The sequence below is a fragment of the Scyliorhinus canicula genome, chromosome 8 (assembly GCF_902713615.1).
Source record: "Scyliorhinus canicula chromosome 8, sScyCan1.1, whole genome shotgun sequence".
Classification (NCBI taxonomy): Eukaryota; Metazoa; Chordata; class Chondrichthyes; order Carcharhiniformes; family Scyliorhinidae; genus Scyliorhinus; species Scyliorhinus canicula.
The window spans coordinates 97914783-97938758 of record NC_052153.1 but is presented as its reverse complement, the minus strand read 5'-3'; the positions used below and the strand labels follow the sequence as shown (position 1 = coordinate 97938758).

The following is a 23976-nucleotide window of genomic DNA, read 5'->3' as shown; positions in this document are numbered from 1 at the left end:
AGAATGCTCCAGTGGCTGGAATCCTATTTGGAACAAAGGAAGATGATTGCAGTTATTGGGAGTCCAATGGTCTCTGCCCCAGGGTGTTGTTGCAGAAGTTCCTTTTGGGTCCAACCGACTTCAGCTACTTCAAAGTGGGAAGTAACATGGAGCTAAGGCTTTGGGTCTGGGTGATTCTTTCTCCAAGCTACAGAGAACTGAAAATGCGCATGTTTGCACGTTAAACTCCCATCTATTTCCGGTTGTCTCCAACTTTGGCAAACGTTTGTTGGACCTGCTGAGATTGTCCAGCATCTGCTGTTTTTATTATCACCTGCCATGTTCCCTCCAAGCCAAATGTAATCCTGACTCTGAACAATACCTGGTGTTTCCTTCCTAATAACAGTGAGAATGCAGGATTTCAAAAAGGTGGCCCGCCACCAAATTAAGGATAGTTATCCTGGCCTTGCCACTGAAGCTTGTATCCATAAATTTTTCCATATCATCTTCCTGAACCTGCATACTCTTCCAGGAAGTGTTGAAGGGTCCTGGTGGGCATAATCACATTTTGTTATCTGGTAAGTCCATGCACATAGCTCTTAACTTGACAAATATTTTCTTCCATTTGCAGCTGTTTGTATTTGGTATATAATCCTTTTATAGTATTTAAAATATGATCATAATCTAAATACTATGTGAATTTTCTTATGGAAATGTGCTTTTAACTTTTGGGGAAACACTAATGCATTGATTTTTAACACTTTGAAAAGACTAAGAAAATCATTGAATTTAAAAATGGTATGAAATTGAAGTATGAGACATTTTGGTTGTATTAGAATTGAGAATAGAGCCATTCTAGGTACATAACTAGACCTATAAGTTGCATTTTTAATGCTTAAATGTTCTTTTTTATGATAACTTTATTTGATCATGAGTCACCACCGTGATTTAAGGAAACCATATTGCAGTCCATGCCCAATTGCGGTTTCTAAAATCTGACCAAGCACCAGATCCAACATTAGTTAACTTGGGGGCAGGAACCTAAGTTTGAAAATTCTCTTCTCTCTGGTCTGTCAACAGTTATGCCAAGAAAGAATCTGATCTTCATGGGGCCCAACTTCACATCAAAGATCTTGAAACTGTGCTTCAATCTAAGGAAGTTAGCCTTGCCAGTGCCCTGGGAGGAAAGGACGCCCTTGAGGAAGAAGCTGAGGATTTGCAGGCCCGTCTTTCAAAGGTAGCATTGTGACTTTTGGATTGGAAAATCCTTGGAATTCCAACAGGATGCAGTTTTGCTTGAAAATTGTTTGGAGAGATGCCATTTCTTTCCATTCTCTTGTGTTGTTTTGATCTTAATATTGTGGATTACAAAAAGTCTTGTCTATTTTTGCCTCCTTTTTTTCCTATTTTTTTCCTCCTTTCATTTAGAGTACTGGGTATAACCATGTATTCATAAGATATCCCCTTCTGCAGCATCTTTTCTAACTACTTGCCTTCATGAGCTACATTATTGTGTAGCAAGGAAGCCAGGTAAATGGCTTAAATTTAGATCTCCATTAACCTGCATATGCTAACATTGCCGAATGCCACTGAATTGCAGTTTGAGTTGGGCTGTCTGCACTTAAAAGCTGCAAGTTGGAGGCCCCTCATGTTGACTTTATTGCATCTATTCCCAAAAGCAATCTTAATTTACTCCAAATATTAAATTCCGTAGATGAGCACTTGAAACGCCATTGCATACAAAGCTATGGACCATGTGCTGGAAAATGAGATTAGAATAGATGGGTGTTTGATGGCCGACACAGACTCGATGAGCTGAAGGATAAACTTTTGACTCAGCCAGAATTCTTTTTAAAAATTAGACATTTCAGGATCGTTTAATTACCATCTGAATATTCATGTAATATGCATTGGATGGCAATGAACGTTGTACATCATTCTCTCCTTCCAGGCGAGCCTGAACTTTTCCTTCATTGCTATGCCAGAAAATGTTTAATGCATGTTGGGAAAGTGATGACACGTTTTGTCGCTTTGTTCCCAATTCTGTGCACTCTGCATCCATAGGACTGCCCCACCAGCTCCTTTTCTATTTTCCACTTGAGCAACACGATTACAAACCTTTTGTTCAAAAATGGGTCCCGCAAACCCAGTGTTTTCAAAACCAGTATTCTTGTCAATTCTGAAAGATCGTAAATTATCCGTTATTCCTTTTATCACTGTTTGCATCCAGAAAATTGATTAGTAGCAGGAACTCAATTATTCAGTCGACTTTTCAAATCCCAATTTACGTCATAAATTTTGTAGTCTTGTCAAACACATGAGTATGATTTGTATACCTTTTTGCATTGATTCAACATATTTAACCAGTTACATATGGGCTGGTTTAGCTCACTGAGCTAAATCGCTGGCTTTTAAAGCAGACCCAGCAGGCCAGCAGCACGGTTCGATTCCCATATCAGCCTCCCCGGACAGGCGCCGGAATGTGGCGACTAGGGGCTTTTCACAGTAACTTAATTGAAGCCTACTCGTGACAATAAGCGATTTTCATTTTTCATTTCATTTCATCAGCAAGGTATCCAAATTTAATTTTTTCAATTCATAGGATGTGGGTGTCGCTGGCAAACCAGCATTTATTGCCCATCCCTAACGGCTCTTGAGAAGTTCTGTGCAAACGACATAATTTTCCCATTTAATTAATTCTGATTCCACAACATTTTGCAGTAAAATAATCACGCATCTATTATACGTTGTAGCAATGCTTGCCAAAAAATAAAATCTTGAAACTTCCCACAGGCAAGCGTAACAAATGTAAACTAATAATTGTAATGCCCAACTAACTGAATTACAAACTGCTCCCATATGAGCTTTTTTGCCAACAGGCAGTGCACCTTTCCCTTAGTCATGACGTCCTGGAGCTTGGAAGTTACGGAACAATGGCAATTTTGGACTGATGTGGCCTAATTGCTTTCCCTCACCTTGAGGTCGAGAACTGTACAATTCCTCCTCATCCTTCCCACAACTGGTGAATGCAAGCTAGAGACACCTGTACATAATTTATCAACTTTTTGGTGCTTGCTTCCTGGCCATATTTTGTGTCCTCCATGAGTGTTCCCCTCAGCTGTGGCAGCCCCACTGCACTCCTGCCCTTGGGTCACATCACCTTCACCTCCAGTTGACCCCCCCTGCATTACCCTGAATTAATTACAAACTATTATTGTCAAGATGAAAAACTAACAGGTTTCTTTTGTAAATCATTATGCAATTTATCTTATTTGAAAATAATTGTGCTGTTATTGTCAGATGACCCTTTGCCATTGTTATAAAATATAGTGAAAACCCAGTACCATAGTTATCATTACCACTGGCACAGACAATGATCCAAGTCGGGAATTGAACCTCTGCCCTGGAGCTGTGAAACAACAGTGCTACCGTGCTGCACAGAAACCCACTACTTGATCTAACCAGCTCATTCCAGTGCTTGCGCTTGAGCCTTCTCCCATCTTTTCTGCTTTAGATCCACCATCTGATCTCCTTAATGCTTGTCTAGTTTTCCCTTAAATGCACCTATATTAGCTATTCATTTCAATTATCTCACTGTCCCTGTGGTTATGAGTTCTACCTTCTTGCCATTCTTTGGGTAAAGTTTCTTCCTAATTCCCTATTGCATTTCTTGGTGACTATCTTGCATTACTGGTCTCTTGTGAATGTTCTTCCCCACAGGAGACATTATCTCTCCATCACCCATTCTATCAAAACATTTCACAAGTTTAAATGTTAAAGGAAATTTAAGCAGAGGGGGTCCCTCACCATGGAAGTTTTCTGCACAGATGTCATTTGATGCCACTGGTCTGTCCATTTTTTTTAAATGGGGCAACCCAAAATTAATCCAGCTGCCCTGCTCGATCCCCGATAGCCTGATCTTTTTCGGTGTTCTTCTGTAAAAGATGCAACAGCCTCTGCCTTCTCTAATACACCATCCCAAGTTCATCAAATTTCCACAGAAAGCAATTTCTACGAGCTACTCTTGCCATTGGAGGGAATGAATGAGCTCCCACCCCAAAGTCTTCACTGTTCATGGTACCATTGGTACATACTTGTATAACAAGGCATCTGCAAATATGTTCCTAAAATCTAATCACTTAGTTTTTTTGAATAGACTAATTATCTATGCGTAGCATCTTTTTAGATTTTAAGGTAGAGTTGAATTCTTGAAATGAAACTAAAATATCTCTCTCTTAAAGCTGGAGGTTTCCTTAGCTGCTGTCAAGAAACAACTCGAAGAAGAGACTCTCTTACGAGTAGATCTTGAGAATCGATGTCAGAGCCTCACCGAGGAACTGGAGTTCAGAAAGAATATATATGAGGAGGTAAGAACGTAATGCAATGTTACTTGATCCAGATTTGCAGCCAGCAGCAAAGCGATGGCAATCATACTGGCCTCTAGAAAGCTGCATGGATGGATCCGGCAATCTGTGCTGATGTATAATGTTTGCGGGAAATTCCCAGCATTGAGCTGCAGTTATGTCATCATTCTGTCCAGGCAAATTTTCACAGGCATCACACCAGGAATTAAGAAACTCCGATAAACCGATCAGAAGATTGGGACATGCACAAAGATAAGGTAGAGACTGAAATAAGAACAAAAAACCAACAAGTAATAAATCATTCATTCCACTTTTTTGAGGACCAGATTGATTGTTCAGCTGAAATTATAAAATTGTGATTAAATAATAAAATCTAGTTGCACTTCATTGAAAAGACTTGACTTGGTTTCTAACAAACGAGTAAAAGGGGAGCTTCCATGCAAAGTAACTGATTTCACTACCAGCTTGGGTGGGGTGGAGGATTCCCCACAGTTTTTTACGGAGCGTTAATCTATGCTTCTGCTTATGTGAAGTCCTGAAGTTGTGATTGGATTCGGAGGGGTTGAGGGAAACGCTGAATATTAACTCGCCAAAAATACTGCAACTCTAACCTGTTGTCATTTCCATTTTTTCTAATTCTGGGCAACTATTTCAAGTGAGACCAATTGGAGGAAAGTTGTGCTATTTTAGGTGATTTAAAGCAAGGTTCAAGAAACCAATTTATCGCACCCACCCAATCTCCCTCCTTTCATACCTACTGTGGGATGACCAGGAAGATGCTGTAGGCCATTGCCAAGCTCCTCTTTTTTTTTTCTTCATAATTTCAAACCCTAATGCATCACTTTTGAATGAACTGTGGTGGAGACCATTTAGGAAATGGGTTTGGCCACAGCATCAGTCAAAATACCAAACTAAGCCACTTCCGAAAACAGCCCGAGCATAAAACTTGTACTTTATTGAATTTGCACATAGGAAGACAGTACAGTGCCTCTCTTTGGATCTGGATTGTGGAATTTTATTTACGCATCTTACATTTAATTTAATCTTCATTGTCGCAAGTAGGCTTACATTAACACTGCAATAAAGTTACTGTGAAAAGCCCCCAGTCACCACACTCCGGCGCCTGTTTGGGTACACAGAGGGAGAATTTGGAATGCCCAATTCACTTAACAAGCACGTCTTTCAGGACTTGTGGGAGGAAACCGGAGCACCGGAGGAAACCCATGCAGATTCTTGAGAACATGCAGACTCCACACAGTGACCAAAGCCTGGAATTGAACTTGGGACCCTGGTGCTGTGAAGCAACAGTGCTAATCACTGTGCTATGGTGCCGCCCAGTTGCATGTCAAAGAATAATTGCTTGCTCTTTTTGCCCACAGAATAAAATTGAATGAATTTCAATACTTGATTTAGAGAGTTCTTCTGTATTATGGGAGTCGTCATTTTATTCTTTCTAAAATGGTTGGTTGGTTATATTGATGTGTTATATTACACCCTTAAATCTACCTTCCTTGTGCCAACAGTTTAAGGAAATTTAGTTTTGTAGTGTGCTATAATAGGTTGCATATCTTGCATAGAATTTCTAAACGAGAGAATGATTGGAAAACTTGTTAGGAAAGTTCCATGTTGTGAAGTACAGAAATCTTCCTATTTTTTTGGCGAAAGGGACAAAGTAGTTTTGAAAGAGTAAACCTGAGCTTACTGTTTGAAATGTTGACCTTGGCAGGAGGGGCAAAATGAGTGGTCATGGAGTTGGGAGGCAAGCAAATGTTGGCTGGACCAAATGGAGAAGGTTCAGTCAGATTTATGGTGAGATCGAGGAGTGATTTATAGGATGAAAACATTTGAAGCTAATGTCATAGCATATCAGTGAAAGATCTGCAGGAATTATCTAGAAGCTTTGAGATCATGCTGTTTTATTTGAACAGTCAACCCTTGAACAGATGAACTGCCGTTTGCAAGTATATACTGAGGTAAAGTTGCCATTGTCCCAGATGACGATGGGCTGCTTTCCTCGAGGGGAGAGCTGACTGGTGATTTAATCACACCTCGGGCGAGGGGCAAGGTTGAGAGGGCAGTGCCTTCGTGAATAACCTCAGATGGTACAGGAACTGCTGGCCTTGCTCTGCATCATAAACCACCTGTCCAGCCAAGTGAACAAAACCACCCCCCCCCCTGTAATGCCTGCTGTTGGGAGCCCAAAGGAGAGGAGACTGAAGCCGACCATTGATAGCACAGTTAGTGGAGATGACTAATGAATAGTTGGAAGGGCTACATTTTGCACACTGTTATGGTGGGCCTAGGTAGGGTGCTCTTTCAGAGGGCCGGTGCTGATTTGATGGGCTGAATAGCCTCCTTCTGCACTAGGGATTCTGTGGTTCTAGTTTTTGACGGGACTGAACAGAATAGATAATTGGTTTTAGAAGAATTGTCAAATTGTGGTGATTATGCAAATCAAACCAGTAATCAACTTCATTATGGTTATAGACCAACATTAAAATAACCTATGAAAATAATTAGGATTAGTCAAATCTTTTTTTTTTTTTTAAATTTAGATTACCCAATTATTTTTTCCAATTAAGGGGCAATTTAGTGTGGCCAATCCACCTACTCTGCACATTTTTGGGTTGTGGGGGTGAAACCCACGCAGACACGGGGAGAATGTGCAAACTCCACACGGACAGTGACCCAGAGCCGGGATCGAACCTGGGACCTCAGCGCCGTGAGGCGGTTGTGCTAACCACTAGGCCACCGTGCTGCCCTGGATTAGTCAAATCTTGAGAGAACATAGTTTCAGCAGCTGAGACAGGCCACAGTAAATGAAGTATGGGCACACAATCCCACCCTGTCATTAAATTAATGAACTATTTCACAACAGTTTAGAGCAGGGGTGGGCAAACTTTTCTGTGCAAGGGCCACATTCAGAAATTCACAATTTTAAAGGGCCACATAGTATATTAAGTAAAATAATTAATATTTAAAATAGCCAAAATAAAAGGTTTTTAAAGAAAAAAAAGCAATTAATTTTTATTAATTAATATTTTAAAGTAGAAACTTCACATGAAACACATGTTGTGCCGAGCAATGATCACCCTACTCAAGTCAACGTATCCACCCTATACCAGTAACCCAACAGCCCCCCCCCCCCCACATTAACCTTAATTTTACAAAAAATGTTTAAAAAAGATTTTTTTTTTTTAATGACTTGATCTTGGTGGGCCACATAAAGACCTTTGGCGGGCCGCATGCGGCCCGCGGGCCGTAGTTTGCCCACCCCTGGTTTAGAGCATCATACCCTGAGCAGGCAATAACATGCCAGGGTAGGGAAAGGTTTATTTATGTTGTCTGTTTGGGAAGTTTCTGTCTTTTTTTTGTTTTGATATCTGACCACTAATTGGACAGCATATTACTTATTGAATTGAGATTGGTGGTGACGTTGAATTGGATATGGTAAGCATAGATCAAACTTTCATTCTTAAAGATAATGCTGCTTAGGGACCACATAAAAAGCAAGAAAGGGAGGACAGTGGCAAATTGACCTTGCAAGAAGTGAGTCGAGAAGTCATTGCAGGAGATGTGTTTCAGATAGAATCTTTATCATTGGAACCATGCAAGTGAGAATTTGAGATGAATTATGGTGGAGAGACTGTACAGAGGAGAATGCACTATTTTCGTAGCTACAGAGGATGCCATGAATGACATCAATTTGTATAATGCTGTAAGCGGAGTGGAAATCAAGCTAGATATTTGAAATGGAAGCAAATGTAAAGTTAAAGTTTGAAATGGGATAGTAGAAATTTAGTGAGAATTGGATGGATACAGTTTTGAGGGCACCACTATTCTGTCAATATCTTGGTGTTATAGTAGAGGGGGAAACACTTAAGCAACACTTAAGATCAGAAGTGGCTTTATCAGTGACTGAAACATTAGGCCATGCGTGCTTTGAGACTTTATATTGAAGAGAGTAAGGACAGTGAAATTGGCAAAAGGAGTTTTGGCGAAGGTTTTAATTTAAAGAATGGATTGGAGTTCTGGCAAAAGGGGGAAATGACTAGTGCACAGTACAGTTGTGGGGGTGTGGGGGGGGGGGGGGGCTGAATTAAGTAACTGCACAGTACAAGGAAGGGGGGGAAAACTATTAGGTAACAAGTAGAAAGTAGGTGGAAGGGCGGCACGATAGCACAGTAACTTCATTGCAGTGTTAATGTAAGCCTACTTGTGACGCTAAAAGATTATTATTGATTCTGAAAATGTTGAAGCTAAATACACTAATATTTGCTTATTAGTGCTTGTAACAAATTAGGTGAATTACCGCACAAACAAATTAAAGGTTTGATCTGCTAGTAAATGTGGTTACTGAGTGGGTAAGTTTAGGAACTAAATGTTTTGTGATACTTTTTTTGAGGGGTGCAAAATGGAAAAGCAGGGGTAGTGTTGATAAAGACAATCTTAGAAAATTAAGTAGTAGAATCCATTCCAGTGGGGCTAAGAAACCAAGGCAGAAAAGATTGATGGGAGTGAGTAGCCTGTTTTCTAGATCAGGTATGTCAAATAACCAACTAGAGTATAGGCTGTTTTGGATTTAGTAGTGTTTGTTGACCTGTGTCTGAAAGCATGTTTCCCCACACTTAGATACAAATTTCATTTTACATAGGCACACCGTTTTAGTTTGTGATATTACCTGTCTGTCCTCTGATTGATCTAGCCTGGTGTAGGGGTACTCCTTTGTAACGTCTCAACTCCTCCAAAGTTGCTAGTAATGAGATTACCTAACTCCTTACTGAGTATCTCAGTGCTATGGAAATAAGTTAATGAATAACCTTGTAGTAAAGAAACTTCTAAGAAAGAGTGACCATAGTATGTTAGAATTTTGTTTTAGGTATGACTGAAACTAGGGATTTAAATCTGAACAAAGCAAAGCCTGTGTGAGTTGCCTAAGTTAGATGGGGAAAATACATTAAAGGATATGACAATCAATGGTTAACATTTAAGGAAATAATACCTAATGTGCAACAACTATGTATTCCATAAAGGTAAAAAAATGTGGACCAGCAGTTCAACAGCATTACATGAAAAGCTTATTTCGTGAAAGAATGGTGAGCCTGAGGATTGCAAGGAATTTAGCTAAGAAGGAACAAAATAGGAAATAAAGAGTAGGCTGGAAGTAGATGTAAAAATAGACTAAATGTAAATAGGAAGCAATTGGTGAAAGGAAACACAGGCCATCAGAGGCGGGTAAAATCATGAATAGGGAAACGGCAGAGACATTAACAAAACTTATCTGTTTTCACAGTAGAAGACAATGTTCCCAAAATAATGGCGAACTAAGAGCCTAGTAAGAATTAAGAACTTAAATTATTAAAGAAATGGTCTGGGGAAATTTTTGAGATGAAGTAACAACAGATTGCTTGGTTTTGACGACCTGCAACCTGGGGTTTTAAGAGGCAGCTGCAAAAATAGTGGATGCGTTGATTTTGATACTCCAGAATTCCTCAATCCTTGTGAGAGGCAGCCACCATGACCTTGCATGATGAGAGGCTAACACTACCAGGCAAAATGTTAGAACCAATTTGTACCCTGCTACCCCAGGCAGTCTTGATGCTTTAACTTCTTCTCAACTAACTACATTTTCCAAAGCCTTGTGATGTAGTGTATTACTTCCTTTCCAGGTCCATTCTAAATCTTGTATGTGTTTTTTTCAAGTAATTGTGTTTGAAAAACCTCCATGTACTTGTGGCTCTTTTCTGTGACCCCCAGGAAATCAAAGAAACCAGAAAGAGACATGAGACTCGTCTAGTTGAGGTGGATACAGGTCGGCTGGTTGAATACGAGCACAAGCTGGCCAAAGCTCTACAAGAACTCCGGGAACAACATGATCAACAAGTTAAAATCTATAAAGAAGAACTCGAAAAAACCTTCCGCGATAAGGTAATAAAAAAAACCTTTCTCCCCCATCAATATCTGTGAAGACGTGTACAAGGAAGAGTAATCCAGTATATCAAAGAATAAATTATTCGAGGTAAATCGCTGACTAAATCGCTAATTAATCTATAACTAAATCGCTGTCATTTTTACTGCACAAAACTATCCATAATTTTAAAAACCACCCTGGGTTTTTCCGGGTGGGAGAGAGCTTCCATTTCCTCACCCGAGTTTCACACCTCCACCCTTCAATCATTCCAGTCAGTATTCACTGTACCCTTTCTTTGGCTTTAATATCCTTCATACGATGGCCTGTCCTGAGCTACCTGCAATGCTCCAAATGTGTTATGCAAATTCTATCTTGTAGAAACAGGGGAAATCTACTTGCTTTTTGTCCTGCTCTTTTAACCTGCACTTTTGACCTCTAATGACCTATGCACATGCATTCTTAAATTCATTTACGGGATGGGGGGTCGCTGGTTAGGCCAGCATTTATTTATTGCCCATCCCTAATTTGCCTTCAGAAGGTATTGGAGAGTTGCCGCCTTGAATCGCTGCAGTCCCGGAGGTGTAGGTACATCCACAGTGCTGTCAGGGTGGTGTTCCACGAGGGAAATGGATCACTTGGTTGCATGGTGTACTGAAAACAACCTCTAAATGATGGAAAGACCAAGGAACTGATCATCGACTTCAGGAAGCATAGCGCAACCCCTCTCCTCACAGCGATGGCTCCAAAGTAGCGGTGGTCGATAACTTTAAGTTCCTGTGGGTCACCATCACCAACAGTCTGTCTTGGTCCACTCTCATTGATGCAGCAGTCAAGAAAGCCCAACAGCGTCTCTACTTTCTACGGAAGTTAAAGAAATTCGGCATGTCTGCATCATCTCTCAAACTTCTACAGATGTGCCATAGAGACCATCCTATCCGGCTGCATTACAGCTTGGTACGGCAACTGCTCAGCCCAAGATCGCACGAAACTACAGAGTGTGGTGAACTCATTTCAACGCATCATGCAAGCTTGCCCTCCTCCTATTGATTCTGTATACACCTTCTGCCTCAAAGGCAGACAGCATTGTCAGAGACCCCTCACACCCAGGCTTTGCCCTCTCCAGACCCTTCCATCAGGCAGAAGATACTGAAGACCTGCACATTCAGACATAGGAACAGCTTCTTCCCCACAGTTACTAGACTCCTCAATGACTCTCCTTTGGACTGATCTGTTCCCTGAAACAACACTATTCTCAACGTCCTTTGCTCTTGTTTGGCCTTGTTCCGCACTGTAACCATCACTTTTCTTGATGCACTGCTGTCGATGTACTATTTGGGGGGGTCAGGAGGCGAGTTACATGCCGTAGGATTTCTAGCCTTTGACCTGCCCTGGTAGCTGCAATATTAATATCTATTAATATTGCGGCTATCTATCCCCCTCATCATCTTATAAACCCCTATTAAGTCGCCTCTCACCCTCCTCCGCTCTAAAGAGAAAAGCCCATGCCCCCTCAACTTTTCCTCCATAATACCTATCCTGTAAACCAGGCAGCATCCTAGTAAATCTCCTTTGCACCCTTTCTAATGCTTCCACATCCTTCCTATAATGAGGTTACCAGAATTGCACACAATACTCCAAATGTGGTCTCACCAGGGCCATGTACAGTTGCAGCATAACCCCATGGCTCTTAAACTCTAGCCCCCTGTTAATAAACGCTAACACACTATAGTCCTCCTTCACGGCTCTATCCACTTGAGTTGCAACCTTCAGAGATCTGTGGACATGAACCCCAAGATCTCTCTGTTCCTCCACATTCCTCAGAACCCTGCCGTTGACCCTGTAAACCACGTTCAAATTTTTTCTACCAAAATGAATCACCTCTCACTTATCAGGGTTAAACTCCACCTGCCATTTTTCAGCCCAGCTCTGCATCCGATCAATGTCTCTTTGCAGACTACAACAGCCCTCCACCTCATCCACTATTCCACCAATCTTGGTGTCATCAGCAAATTTACTGACCCACCCTTCAGCCCCCTCCTCCAAGTCATTTATAAAAATCACAAATAGCAGAGGACCCAGCACTGATCCCTGTGGTACACCGCTGGTAACTGGTCTCCAGTCTGAAAATTTTCCATCCACCACCACCCTCTGTCTTCTATGTGATAGCCAGCTACTTATCCAATTGGCCAAATTTCCCTCTATCCCACACCTCCTTTCTTCATGAGCCGACCATGGGGAACCTTATCAAACGCCTTACTGAAATCCATGTATACGACATCAACTGCTCTACCATCATCTACACAATTAGTTACCTCAAAGAATTCAATCAAATTTTTGAGGCAAGACTTGCCCTTCACGAATCCGTGTTGACTATCCCGGATTAAGCTGCATCTTTCCAAATGGTCATTAATCTTATCCTTCAGGACCTTTTCCATTAACTTACCGACCACCGAAGTAAGACTCACCGGCCTATAATTATCAGGGTAATTTCTATTCCCTTTCTTGAACAGAGGAACAACATTCGCCACTCTCTAGTCCTCTGGCACTATCCCCGTGGAAGTGAGGACCCAAAGATCAAACCCAAAGGCTCTGCAATCTCATCCCTTGCCTTCCAAAGAATCCTTGGATATATCCTGGCCCAGGGGACTTGTCGACCCTCAGGTTTTTCAGAATTGCTAATACATCCTTCCTCAGAACATTTACCTCCTCCAGCCTACCCGCCTGTATCTCACACTCATCCTCAAAAACATGGCCCCATCTCCTTGGTGACCACTGAAGAAAAGTATTCATTCAACACCTCCTATTTCTTCTGACTCCATGCACAAGTTCCCACTACTGTCCTTGACCAGCCCTAATCCAGTTAGTTTCTGGTCAATAGTAACCCAGGTTGTTTGTGGGGGATGGTCATTACCTGGCACTTGTGTGGCACGAATGTAACTTGCCACTTGTCAGCCCAAGCCTGGATATTGCCCAGGTCTTGCTGCATTTGAACATGGACTGCTTCATTATCTGAGGAGTTTCGAATGGTGCTGAATATTGTGCAGTCATCCGTAAACATCCACACTTCTCACCTCCGGGTGGTGGGGTGGGGGGGGGGGGGTCATTGAAGCAGCTGAGGATGGTTAAGCCTAGGATACTACCCTGAGGAACCCCTGCAGTGATGTCCTGGAGCTGAAATGATTGACCTCCAACCACCACCACTATCTTCTTTAGTGCCAGGTATGACCCCAACCAGCAGAGTTTTCCTCCGTGATTCACGTTTGAGTCCAGTTGTGCTGTTGATGACTCTTTCCACCATTTTGCTGATGGAGAATAGACTGATTGGATGATAATTGGCTGGGTTGGATTTGTCCTATTTCTTGTGTACAGGACACACCTGGGCACTTTTCCACATTGCTGGGTAGATGCCAGTGTTGTAGCTGTACTGGAAAAGCTTGGCTAGGTGCTGCATGTTCTGTAGGTGCTGCATGCTCAAGTCTTTCGTACTACTGCCGAAATATTGTCAGGGCCCATGGCCTTGCTATCCAATGCCTTCAGCTGTTCCTTACTATCACATGGAGTGAATCGTATTGGCTGAAGACTGAGATCTGTGATTCTGGGTTTCTCCGGAGGGAACCAAGGTGGATCATCCACTCAGCATTTCTAGCTGAAGATTATTCCGAATGCTTCAGCCCTATCTTTTGCACAGTTGTGCTGGGCTCCACCATCATTTGAGGGTGGGGATATTTGTGGAGCCTCCTCACTGTTGTTTAATTGTCCACCGCCATTCTTCCGAGCTTATATCTGATGGTTTCATGTGGAATCACTTATCTCTGTCTATTATTTACTGCTTATGCTGTTTGGCACACAAGTAGTCCTGTGTTGTAGCTTCACCAGGTTGACTTTTTTTTTTTTGGTACGCCTGATATTGCTCCAGGCATGCTCTCCTCCACTTTTCATTGAACCAAGGTTGATCCACTGGCTTGGTGGTAATGGTAGAGTGGGGATATGCCATGAGGTTGCAGATTGTGGTTGAATACAATTCTACTGCTGATGTTCCCCATCATCCCCCCCTGGCCCTCAGAAGGCAGAGTCATTGTTGAGGTCTCCCGAATGTATACCACTATGCCGCCATCTCTGCATCTGTCCTGCCGGTGAAACAGAACATACCCAGGAATGGTGATAATCGTGTCTGGGACATAGTCATACACTCAGAATCATATCTTACAATTGTCAGGCTGTTGCTTGACTATTCTGAGACAGCTCTCCCAACTTCGGCATAAGCTCCCAGATGTTAGTATGAAGAGTGGGCGGGGCTGGGTTTACCGGTTTTATTCGTGTCTATGCAAGGGAGCCCACACTTTTACAAGGACAGGGGGAGTTTCTTGCAAATGCACTACATCTGCCCCTTATCCATTCTATTAATTGCTAAAGACTGTTTCCCTTTGATTAATCAGTGACTCTGCCTAATTCTGTGCTTTGTTACCATTTCCCTTGTAGCTTTTTCTGACAGGAAGCAATGGTGGGTGTGACTGTGCAGTTCAGAGTTTTTTGTGTACCTTTTTTAGTTTTTGAAAAACCTTTTGGTCTGGTAGGAGCATGCAGTGTGTAGATTGGGGTTTACAGCACTTGTAACGAGTTCTGAAAAGCTGCAAATAATAGTCCTCTTATTTTTTTTAATGGAAATAGTTTTGCAAGTTGTCTCTGCTAAATCTACACTTTCATATATTCAGTAATCTGAAGGGCATTGAGGATGATTGGCTCAATTCTATATTGGATTCGTGACTCAATTACGAACCATTTTGAGGAAGTGCATATTTTGAAATTTCCTGGTAATTTGTGTTTTTAAGCTGGAGAATGCAAGATTTGCCTCCGAGATGAACACCAGGTCAGCCAAGGCAGCTGAAGAAGAGTTGAAAGAAAATTCTATGAGGATAGAGAGTCTCTGCACTCAGCTGTTCAACATGCAAAAAGATGTAAGTATATTTATTAATTAGAGTTAAAATATCAGTAATTTTAAATGCCTTCAACTAGTCTAATCTCACCCTGCCTCTTTGCCATAGGCTGGAGCCTGGCAAGCGAGGGTTCAGGAATTGGAAGATGAGCTGGAAAAGGCGAGGAATGGACATCGCAGGCTGCTGTCAGAAAAGGAGAAAGAAATGGCAGAGATCCGAGCACAGATGCAGCACCAACTAAATGAATATGAAGATCTTTTGGATGTTAAATTAGCACTGGATATGGAAATCAGCGCGTACAGGAAGCTGTTGGAGGGTGAAGAGGAGAGGTAATCTTTAAATCGTACTTTCAAGTTAAATTTTTAAGACTGCTGAGGCCATATTTAATATTACTGTTTTTTGTTTCCTGTCGATGCCTTACTCCAATGTCCAAAAGTGTCCATATGCCACTGCTCTTTACAATGCACGTATCCTGTTGAGCATCAAGTTCTATCCATTATATTACATCTTGCTGTACTGCATGTCTCCAGTGGACTAAATTCTGATTCTTCATACTTGCTTACAAGTACTGCATAGCCTCACTCATCATTTTTCAGTTATGGACAGTAGTTTAATATTAAAGGAAATGGCAGGTGTACAGTTTAGTACTCTGACAACCACAGCCAATATCATTGTGCTTGAAATGCCATATCTATCCTGTTGCTGCATCTATTATGTTGAATATTTTTACAGTGGCCAAATAGTTATAATACACACATGAGCAATAGATTTTCAAGGACGAGTACTCTGTTTCATTTAAAGGTTGTAGTATGCTGTTTGCAAAACAACTATGTTATGGTATCTGATGCTTTTAAATGTTATCTCCTGTTGACTGCACTTCCCCCTATTATTAAGTATTCTTTTATGTTGGTATCTTCTCTGACAGAAAATACCCAATAAAATTGGATTGCTAATGAATCACGCTTTGGCTAAAGGTAATCCAAGTGTGAGGTGGGCTTGTTTTTGTGTTTCTTAATCTGAGCAAGATGAACATTTAAAATATGTCACTGCCATAAATATGGAAACAAATTTTGGATTACCCAGGAACTTTAAATTTGGCATATTCGGCAAAATAGGCCCATTCAGTCTGCGTGATCTCCTGAAAGCTGTCGATTTTATAGTTTTTTTTGGTCTTTAGGTATTCAGTCACTCTCTTTACAAACTTACGAATTCTTGTAGGGGAAAAAGTCCTGATGCCTTCCCCTTTTGTTTGGAGTTAATAACTTTAGGAAGTGGTTTATTGTGATTCAAAATCTCAATGTATGCACGGATGGACACACCTGCAAATGTTTATATGCACTGACATCATCTGACCATTGCCCCATATCAGGCATATCTTTTGAGCTGAGCTTCACGAAACTTCAGAGAGTCGTGAACAGAGCCCAGTCCATCACATGAATGCCTGCCATCCATTGACTACCATCTACACCTCCTGCTGCCTGGGGAAAGCAGGCAACATAATCGAAGACCCCTCACACCCGGCTTACTCACTCTTCCAACTTCCATTGGGCAGCAGATACAAAAGTCTGAGAACTCGCACAAACAGACTTAAAAACAGCTTCTTCCCCACGGTAACCAGACTCCTAAACGACCCGCTTATGGACTGGCCTCATTAACACTACACCCCTGTATGCTTCACCCGATGCAGGTGTTGTTACATTGTGTATCTTGTGTTGCCCTATTATGTATTTTCTTTTATTTCCTTTCTTTTCATGTACAATGATCTGTTGAGCTGCTTGCAGAAAAATACTTTTCACTGTACTGTGGTACATGTGACAACAAACCAAATCCAATATCCAAAATGCTATACATCACGATACTTGTAGCCACAGTGTTGGAACTCACAGCAGAAACATCAGCAACTAAAAACCTACATTTGATGATTTGGATAAAGGATGACTTTTGCAACTTTGCACAAACTATTTGATTTTTATGTAGCAATTTTACTTGAGGGACTTTTACAACATGTAATTTGTAAGAACTGTCCTTTTCTTGTAGCTTTTTTGCTAATTTGGTTTCCATAACCTTTTCAGATTGAAGTTGTCACCAAGTCCATCTTCTCGTGTGACTGTTTCTCGTGCGACATCAAGTCGCAGTGTCCGAACTACTCGTGGGAAGAGAAAGCGCATTGATGTTGAAGAATCAGAGGCCAGTAGCAGTGTCAGTATTTCCCATCTTGCTTCTGCCACAGGGAATGTTGTCATTGAAGAAGTGGATGTAGATGGCAAGTTTATCCGCCTAAAGAACAATTCTGAACAGGTATGAGTGGGGGAAAAAAATGTTTACGTATAGGATGCATCAAATCATTTGTTTTGGATATGCTGTTTTTTTTCCCACTATTTCCTCAAAACATTTCTTTTACAGGATCAGTTTATGGGTGGCTGGGAGCTGACCAGAAAAATTGGTGATGCAACTGCCTCTTACAAATTTACCCCAAAGTATACATTGAAAGCTGGGCAGACTACTGCAGTAAGTCCAATAAAGTTACTGATTTAAAGTGAGATACAGCCTTTGATCTCTATTTGCGGTTGTTGCAGGGAGGAGTTGGTTGGTTTTAGTGTACTTCTGCTGGAAAAAAACTGCCAGGGTCCTAGATCCTGATGTGACATTCAGTGATCGTTGCTGAAATGATGGGTCTGATTTTGGGTTGGAATGCTTATTTTATCTGGGAGTTGAAATCGGACAATTTGTTTTGTAGCATTAGTTTAGGAAATAGTGATTTGCATGTTCCCTGTACATTGGCCAGATTGTCGTAAGAACTGGAAAATCCAGTTTCCAGAAACAAGAGAGTGGATATTAACTTGTACTATTATGATCCTAATGCATAAATGCTTCCAGTGATTTGATCTCCTAAATACCCTTTTTTAGTCGTTCAGGTGGCTAACATATAGTTCCTTCTTGTCTGAGGAGTGATCACCTTCTCTACTCAGGGACATGCCAGAGATAGGGCATGAGCATAGGTGGGACCCCTGCATTAGTGAACTTTCTTGTCTAGTAGGACCACCGTGCCTATCGTGACATTCATTTTCAGGATTATTTATAGCTGAGTGGAAAGAATCCTAGCTCCTCGCCACAGATCTGCATCTGCTGCAGATTTGTGGTTTAGACTTTGGATTATTGAGCCAGTCACATTCGTCATCCAGCTGATTTTCTTGACCAAGAGACTTTCGTGATTAACTTTGCACAATACCCAACAGTCACACTCAATTGAGAAATGAAATTTAAGCAGCTTCCTAATTTCCAACAATCAAAAGTGGTGCCAGACCCTAGATTTAGAAGGTTAAACCTATGTTTCTGTTAGCTTCCAAGTAATAACATCCAGCAGTTGCTGTATTTGAAAGTTTTGCTAGCTGTATGACTGCCATTGATGGAGGACATTAAGTAGAGTTTGCGCAAAAACAAAGCTACTTCGATGCATTATACCCCCTGCTTAGTTCAAATAATTTGGGGGGAACTTTACCAAAAATGTGCCTGCCATGAGGCTGAAACTCTGCTGTTATGTAGACTGATGTAAATGCTTCTTATTTAATAATTGTAATACTGCAGATCTGGGCTGCTGATGCTGGTGTGACCTCTGCGCCTCCTGCCAACCTCGTCTGGAAGAACCAAAGTGCTTGGGGCACTGGGACAGATGTGAAAGTTGTTCTCAAGAATTCTCAGGGCGAGGTAAATGCGTCTTTCAGTGGGATTGAAACATGTATGTGTCGAATCTCGCCATTAATATCTCTTGCCAGTTCCAAGCAATCAAAATTAATGCTGTAGCAAATAAAGATGGGAATAGGTTTCATAGGGGTTGGAAGAGGTTGCACAATGGAGGCTTAAATAACTCCCCTTATAAGCCTCTTTATTATAATTTGAACATGACTAAATAACAGCTGTGTAAGCATTAAGCTATGGGAGATAAAATATGCCAGAACCTTTATCTAAAATTCACGGGTAGTAAAGATTAAAATATGCATTTATAGTTTAAAAAACAGTGTAGAAAAATAGTTCCAATGCAATTTTCTAGTTTAGGTTTAGCTTCATCGATTGATTTCTTTTGTGTGTGTGTGTGTGTATATAGGCGGTGGCTGACAGAACCACCATCTTCACAACTACTGTACCGGAGGAGGAGGAGGAGGAAGAAGTTGAGATCAGAGATGAAGATCTCTTCCATCAACAGGTATGTTTGATCTAACAACTGAATTTATATCTCACAATGTGAGCTACACAGGGAAACATTGTGGGTGATATAAATGAGCTGTGAGAGCTTTGTAAGTTTCCGTTTCACACTGGTGGAATGTCTGAAATTGAAGCAATAACTTGCGTTTAATTTTAGTTTTAGATTAAGACAACATGGACACAATCCACCAGCTGCGTTGTGCTCTCGCCTGAGCGCGGTGCGGCCAGTTGATGCTGGGAGAGCCTTCACGCAGGCTTCCTGGAGGTCTTCAGATCTTGCAGGCTTCACCCAAGTCCTGCGAGGTTCCAGTCAGAAACACATCCACAAGGGGTGGGACCAAACAGCGCACATGGAAGCTGGTTTTAAACCGACCGGTGAACTTAGCTGGGATCCACTGGCTTCCCCAGCAAGGCCGCAACCGGGAGCCGTTCAGCACCGGTCCACACAACAATCTCCCGGACCATCGGAGACCCCAGGGTGGTCAGGGTCAGTGCAGATTGGTTCCCTCGCTTTCTCCCTGGAACATGGACTTCTTGGCACTGCCATGGTGCCTCTGATACTGCCAAGCTGGCAGGAGTGGTGCCAGGGTGGTACTGCCAAGGGTCCGAGGGAAGGGAGGCATGCCTGGAGTGGGGGGCGTTTGAAAGGTGGGAGTATGCAGGGCAGGTAAGTCGGGGCCTCTGGGATGTTGGAGGGGGAGGGGGTCCTGGAAAGGGAGGGGCCTGTAAGTAGGTGTGGTCGTTCTTGAAGCGGCAGGACCACTCGGGACACCTAGTGGGGTGTCCTCACTTTGGCGAGGGGGGTAATGCCCATGTGTGTGTGGGGTGGTGACATTGCCCATGGGTGTGGGGGTCCCCCCAAGCTCACTTATAGATAGAGGCACCCTTTCAAAATGGCAGCTTGATTAGCTCCCTAGTGCTGAAAAATTGTTGTGTGGACTAAACCGGTGAGAAACTCCCCAGGGTCGAAAAAAGCGACCAGGTGTCATTGAATAGCGGTGGGGAGCTTGCTGGCAGAGTTGGCGGGAAAGTCCCTGAAAAATCCTCCACAAATGAACTTAGAAAGTTTTTGGGAGAATCACACCTCGTATGTCTACACATTGGACATTATGCAAGTGGACTGAATATCTTGTGCTTCATTTCCTTCTAACCTTATTGTGAATGTTCAGTAACATTTGGTTTCTCGTGTAAGTGGATAGTTGCAAAAGGGAAGTGGTTAGTGCAATCGTACACCAATTATGACGCAGATCCTGAATTTGATGTGAATTTTAAAGTTTTGTGACTGAGGAAGAATAAATCTGAAATGAGTTCATTCATGGCAAGACCTGAGGTTCATGATTGGGGAATACAATTTCTCTAACACAGCTACTGCAATGTGATTCCCTTCTCTTTAGAAGTGGCCTGTCTATGTGCTTTTATCAGTCTGGCATGCAGCTCTAAATCAACAAGTGTTTTATTTCCTAGAATCATAGACTAGTGCAGGGCAGAAGGAAACTCTCCAGCCATTGAATCTGTTCTTTTTTCAATGAAAATTAATTCAGTCCCACACACTTGTTATTCCTTTTTCATATTCCTGTAATTTATCTAATCCCCTTTTGACCACCTATCAATTCAATCTCCACTACTTGGTGTATTCCAAATCCTCTTCATTCGTCCAGTAAAGTTTCTCCTCATATTGTCTCTGGTTCTTTTGCCAATCACATCCATGCTGAAGCCATAAACTCTTCATTCATTTGAAAACCATTTCTCTTGGGCTGGTTTAGCTCAGTGGGCTAGACAGCTGGTTTGTGATGCAGAACAAGGCCTGCAGCGTGGGTTCAATTCCTGTACCAGCTGAGAATTCTGAACTCTCCCTCTGTACCCGAACTGGTGCCAGAATGTGGCGACTAGGGGCTTTTCACAGTAACTTCATTGCAGTGTTGTAAGCCTACTTGTGACAGTAAAGATTATTATCTAACATATATAATTCATCATTCCTGGAGTCTATCTAGCGAATTTATTCTTGCCACATCCTTCCTAATGGTGCCCAGAATTAACCAGCTGGGGCCAATATACAAGTTTAACATCCTTACTTTAGAACACTGTCTATTTGGAAAGCGCAAGATTCTATTGGCTTTATTAACCTCTTTGTTAATCGATCATGCTGCCTTTAAAGGTGTGTGCACATACCCCATGGGTCTCTATTGTGTCATTTAGCTTGTAATATCAATGTGGCAGATTAAACTGGAAAAATAAATCTATTGTGTCATTTAGCTTGTAATATCAATGTGGCAGATTAAACTGGAAAAATAAATCTTGGAAGGTCTGTCTGTGTCCTTTCTAGCCTCTTACTAACTTCTTCACTGTTCACTCTATTTCTAAGTGTATTTGCTTTTATATATTTTGATGTTCTTTGTCCCAAACTGCTTTTATAAGGAAACAAATTACTTTTTGAAGTATAGACAAACAGGCAACCAGTTTGTGTGTAGCAAGATCTTCAAATAGTGAGATAAATGATCAGTTAAACTGGTTGAGGGATGAAAGCTGGCCAGGTCATTTGGAAAGCTGCTGGTTCGTGAGGTTGAACTGTTCTCAACGAATATTAAAACCTTTTTGAATGAGAAAATAGATCCAGAGTTCCCCTTTAGCACCTGGTAATTGACCATACAATTGTAATGTGGTGACACGCAGGCTAACATAGAACACAAAATTTATCTTGTACTCAATATAAATTTCTCATCCAAATTTCAGCTTGTTTCTTATATCATACCAAGTTTCATTTGCCCATTATCTATGCTGATAGACCTATATTGTCTCCCAGTACCTTGATTTTAAAATTTCAGTCCTATTCAAACCTGTCTATGACCTCATCTGCTTGCTATCCTGCAAGATTTACGAGTCTGTGATCATCAAACTTTGGCCTCTTCATCCTAAAGTGTCTTTAGCTATGATCATAGATTCCCTACAGTGCAGAAGAAGGCCATTTGGCCCATCCAGCCTGCACCATTCCTCTGAAAGAGCACCCTACCAAGGTGCACAACCCTGCCCTATCCCCATAACCCACCCAACCGTTGGGACACCAAGGGGCAATTTATTGTGGCCAATCCTCCTAACCTGCACATCTCTGCACTGTGGGAGAAAATCTGAGCTCCTGGAGGAAACCCACACAGTCACTGAGGGGAAAAGTGCAAACTCCACACAGTCAGTCACCCAAGGTCGGAATTGAACCCGGGTCCCTGGCGCTGTGAGGCAGCGGTGCTAATCACTGTGCCATCTAGATGATAAGCTCTGCAATTTTATACACTTCTCCACAGCACCTTTTTTTAAGACCAGCCGAACCCAACTCTTTGATCAAGATTTTAATTCCCCCCACCCCCCGCTCCCTTCTTAATATTCTTGGGTTCGAAGTATGTTTTAATGAACTTTGTTTTAAAGGTATATATTGCTGTCCAAATACATCAAAATAGTAAAAACCCAATGAGTAAAATGAACTTGTTATGCATTTTACAAATCCACCAAAAACTGCTACTTTAAAACAGTAAGCTTGTTTGGGTTTCTTTTGCAGGGCGATCCAAGAGCAGCTGACAGGGGCTGTGCAGTAATGTGATTGTCTTGCAAGACAACTTTTCAAAAACTCATCGCTGCCTACGTTCAACTTGATATCTAGAAATTCAAACTATTTTTGTATTTCAGTAATTTGTATTTTAGATATTTTGTTAATTTCTTTTTGTACACATGACATTGGTTCAGGGCTTTTTTATACTGTTACTGAGAATTGTTTTAGAACATTACAAAGTATAGACTTAAAACAAAAGTGTGTAATTCTGAAACCAAACTAATGTGAATCAGATGGTTTTCTGAAGATTACCGATGAAACCAGTGAAACATAATTTTGTGTAGTTGAAGAAACTACAGTTTTTTGGGGCGGCTTGCATTTGTGACTGGACTTGAGTTAATGAGCAAGGAAAGGGGGATTAGATTTTGGTAATGGCATTTTGTAAATTTATAAATAGAACAATACTGAACGTAACCTTTTTTAATTTTTTTAAATTGTTTATATCAGGTTGGCATAAATATGCCACAAAATGGGATGAAAAATCTAGAGTGTAGCTTTACCCCCTTATTTAGATAGTGGTTGGGCACATGGTATGACTTAATGCAGATTTTAAAAATAAGTTTTAACGTAGAAATGATCTACTTGGGTTTTCTTGGCAAATATAAATAAAATAAACATTGTGTAATAAAGAATTGTTATGTCATTCTTTCTGAAATCAAACCTGCATCAAAGTACCATGATTTGAGGCATCTCCAGTAACTGCTGTGTCGCTAAAATACCTATTTTATTGTAGGTCAACTAAACTTGATTTTAAAATTAAAAAAATTTCACTTTATGTTTCAGTTCGGATTTGGATCTAGACGTGTACCGAGGTGCAGCAAAGTATTGTTCTGCGTACAGTCCAGGCAGATAATTCCCTACATGAAAAACAACGTAACAATAAATACACAAAGTAAATACATAGACTACAGGTGAAGCAGAGTGTAATGCTACACAGTAGAGAAGATACATGGAGAGATCGGTTCAGTCCACAAGAGGGTCATTCAGGAGTCT

At 41.4% G+C, this 23976-nt stretch overlaps 1 protein-coding gene across 1 annotated transcript in view; it reads left to right on the top strand.

Moving 5' to 3' along the window:
• The window catches only part of lmnb1 (lamin B1), a 60320-nt gene extending 36708 nt beyond the window's left edge, over positions 1 to 23612 (top strand). The window contains exons 2-11 of the mRNA XM_038804978.1: positions 1060 to 1216; positions 4221 to 4346; positions 10101 to 10271; positions 15084 to 15209; positions 15297 to 15517; positions 17261 to 17486; positions 17592 to 17696; positions 18774 to 18893; positions 19291 to 19389; positions 22933 to 23612. Of these exons, the coding sequence (XP_038660906.1) occupies positions 1060 to 1216; positions 4221 to 4346; positions 10101 to 10271; positions 15084 to 15209; positions 15297 to 15517; positions 17261 to 17486; positions 17592 to 17696; positions 18774 to 18893; positions 19291 to 19389; positions 22933 to 22974 (1393 nt within the window). The 3' untranslated portion in view covers positions 22975 to 23612. The remainder of the gene's footprint in view (positions 1 to 1059; positions 1217 to 4220; positions 4347 to 10100; positions 10272 to 15083; positions 15210 to 15296; positions 15518 to 17260; positions 17487 to 17591; positions 17697 to 18773; positions 18894 to 19290; positions 19390 to 22932) is intronic.
• The last annotated feature ends 364 nt before the right edge of the window (positions 23613 to 23976 follow it).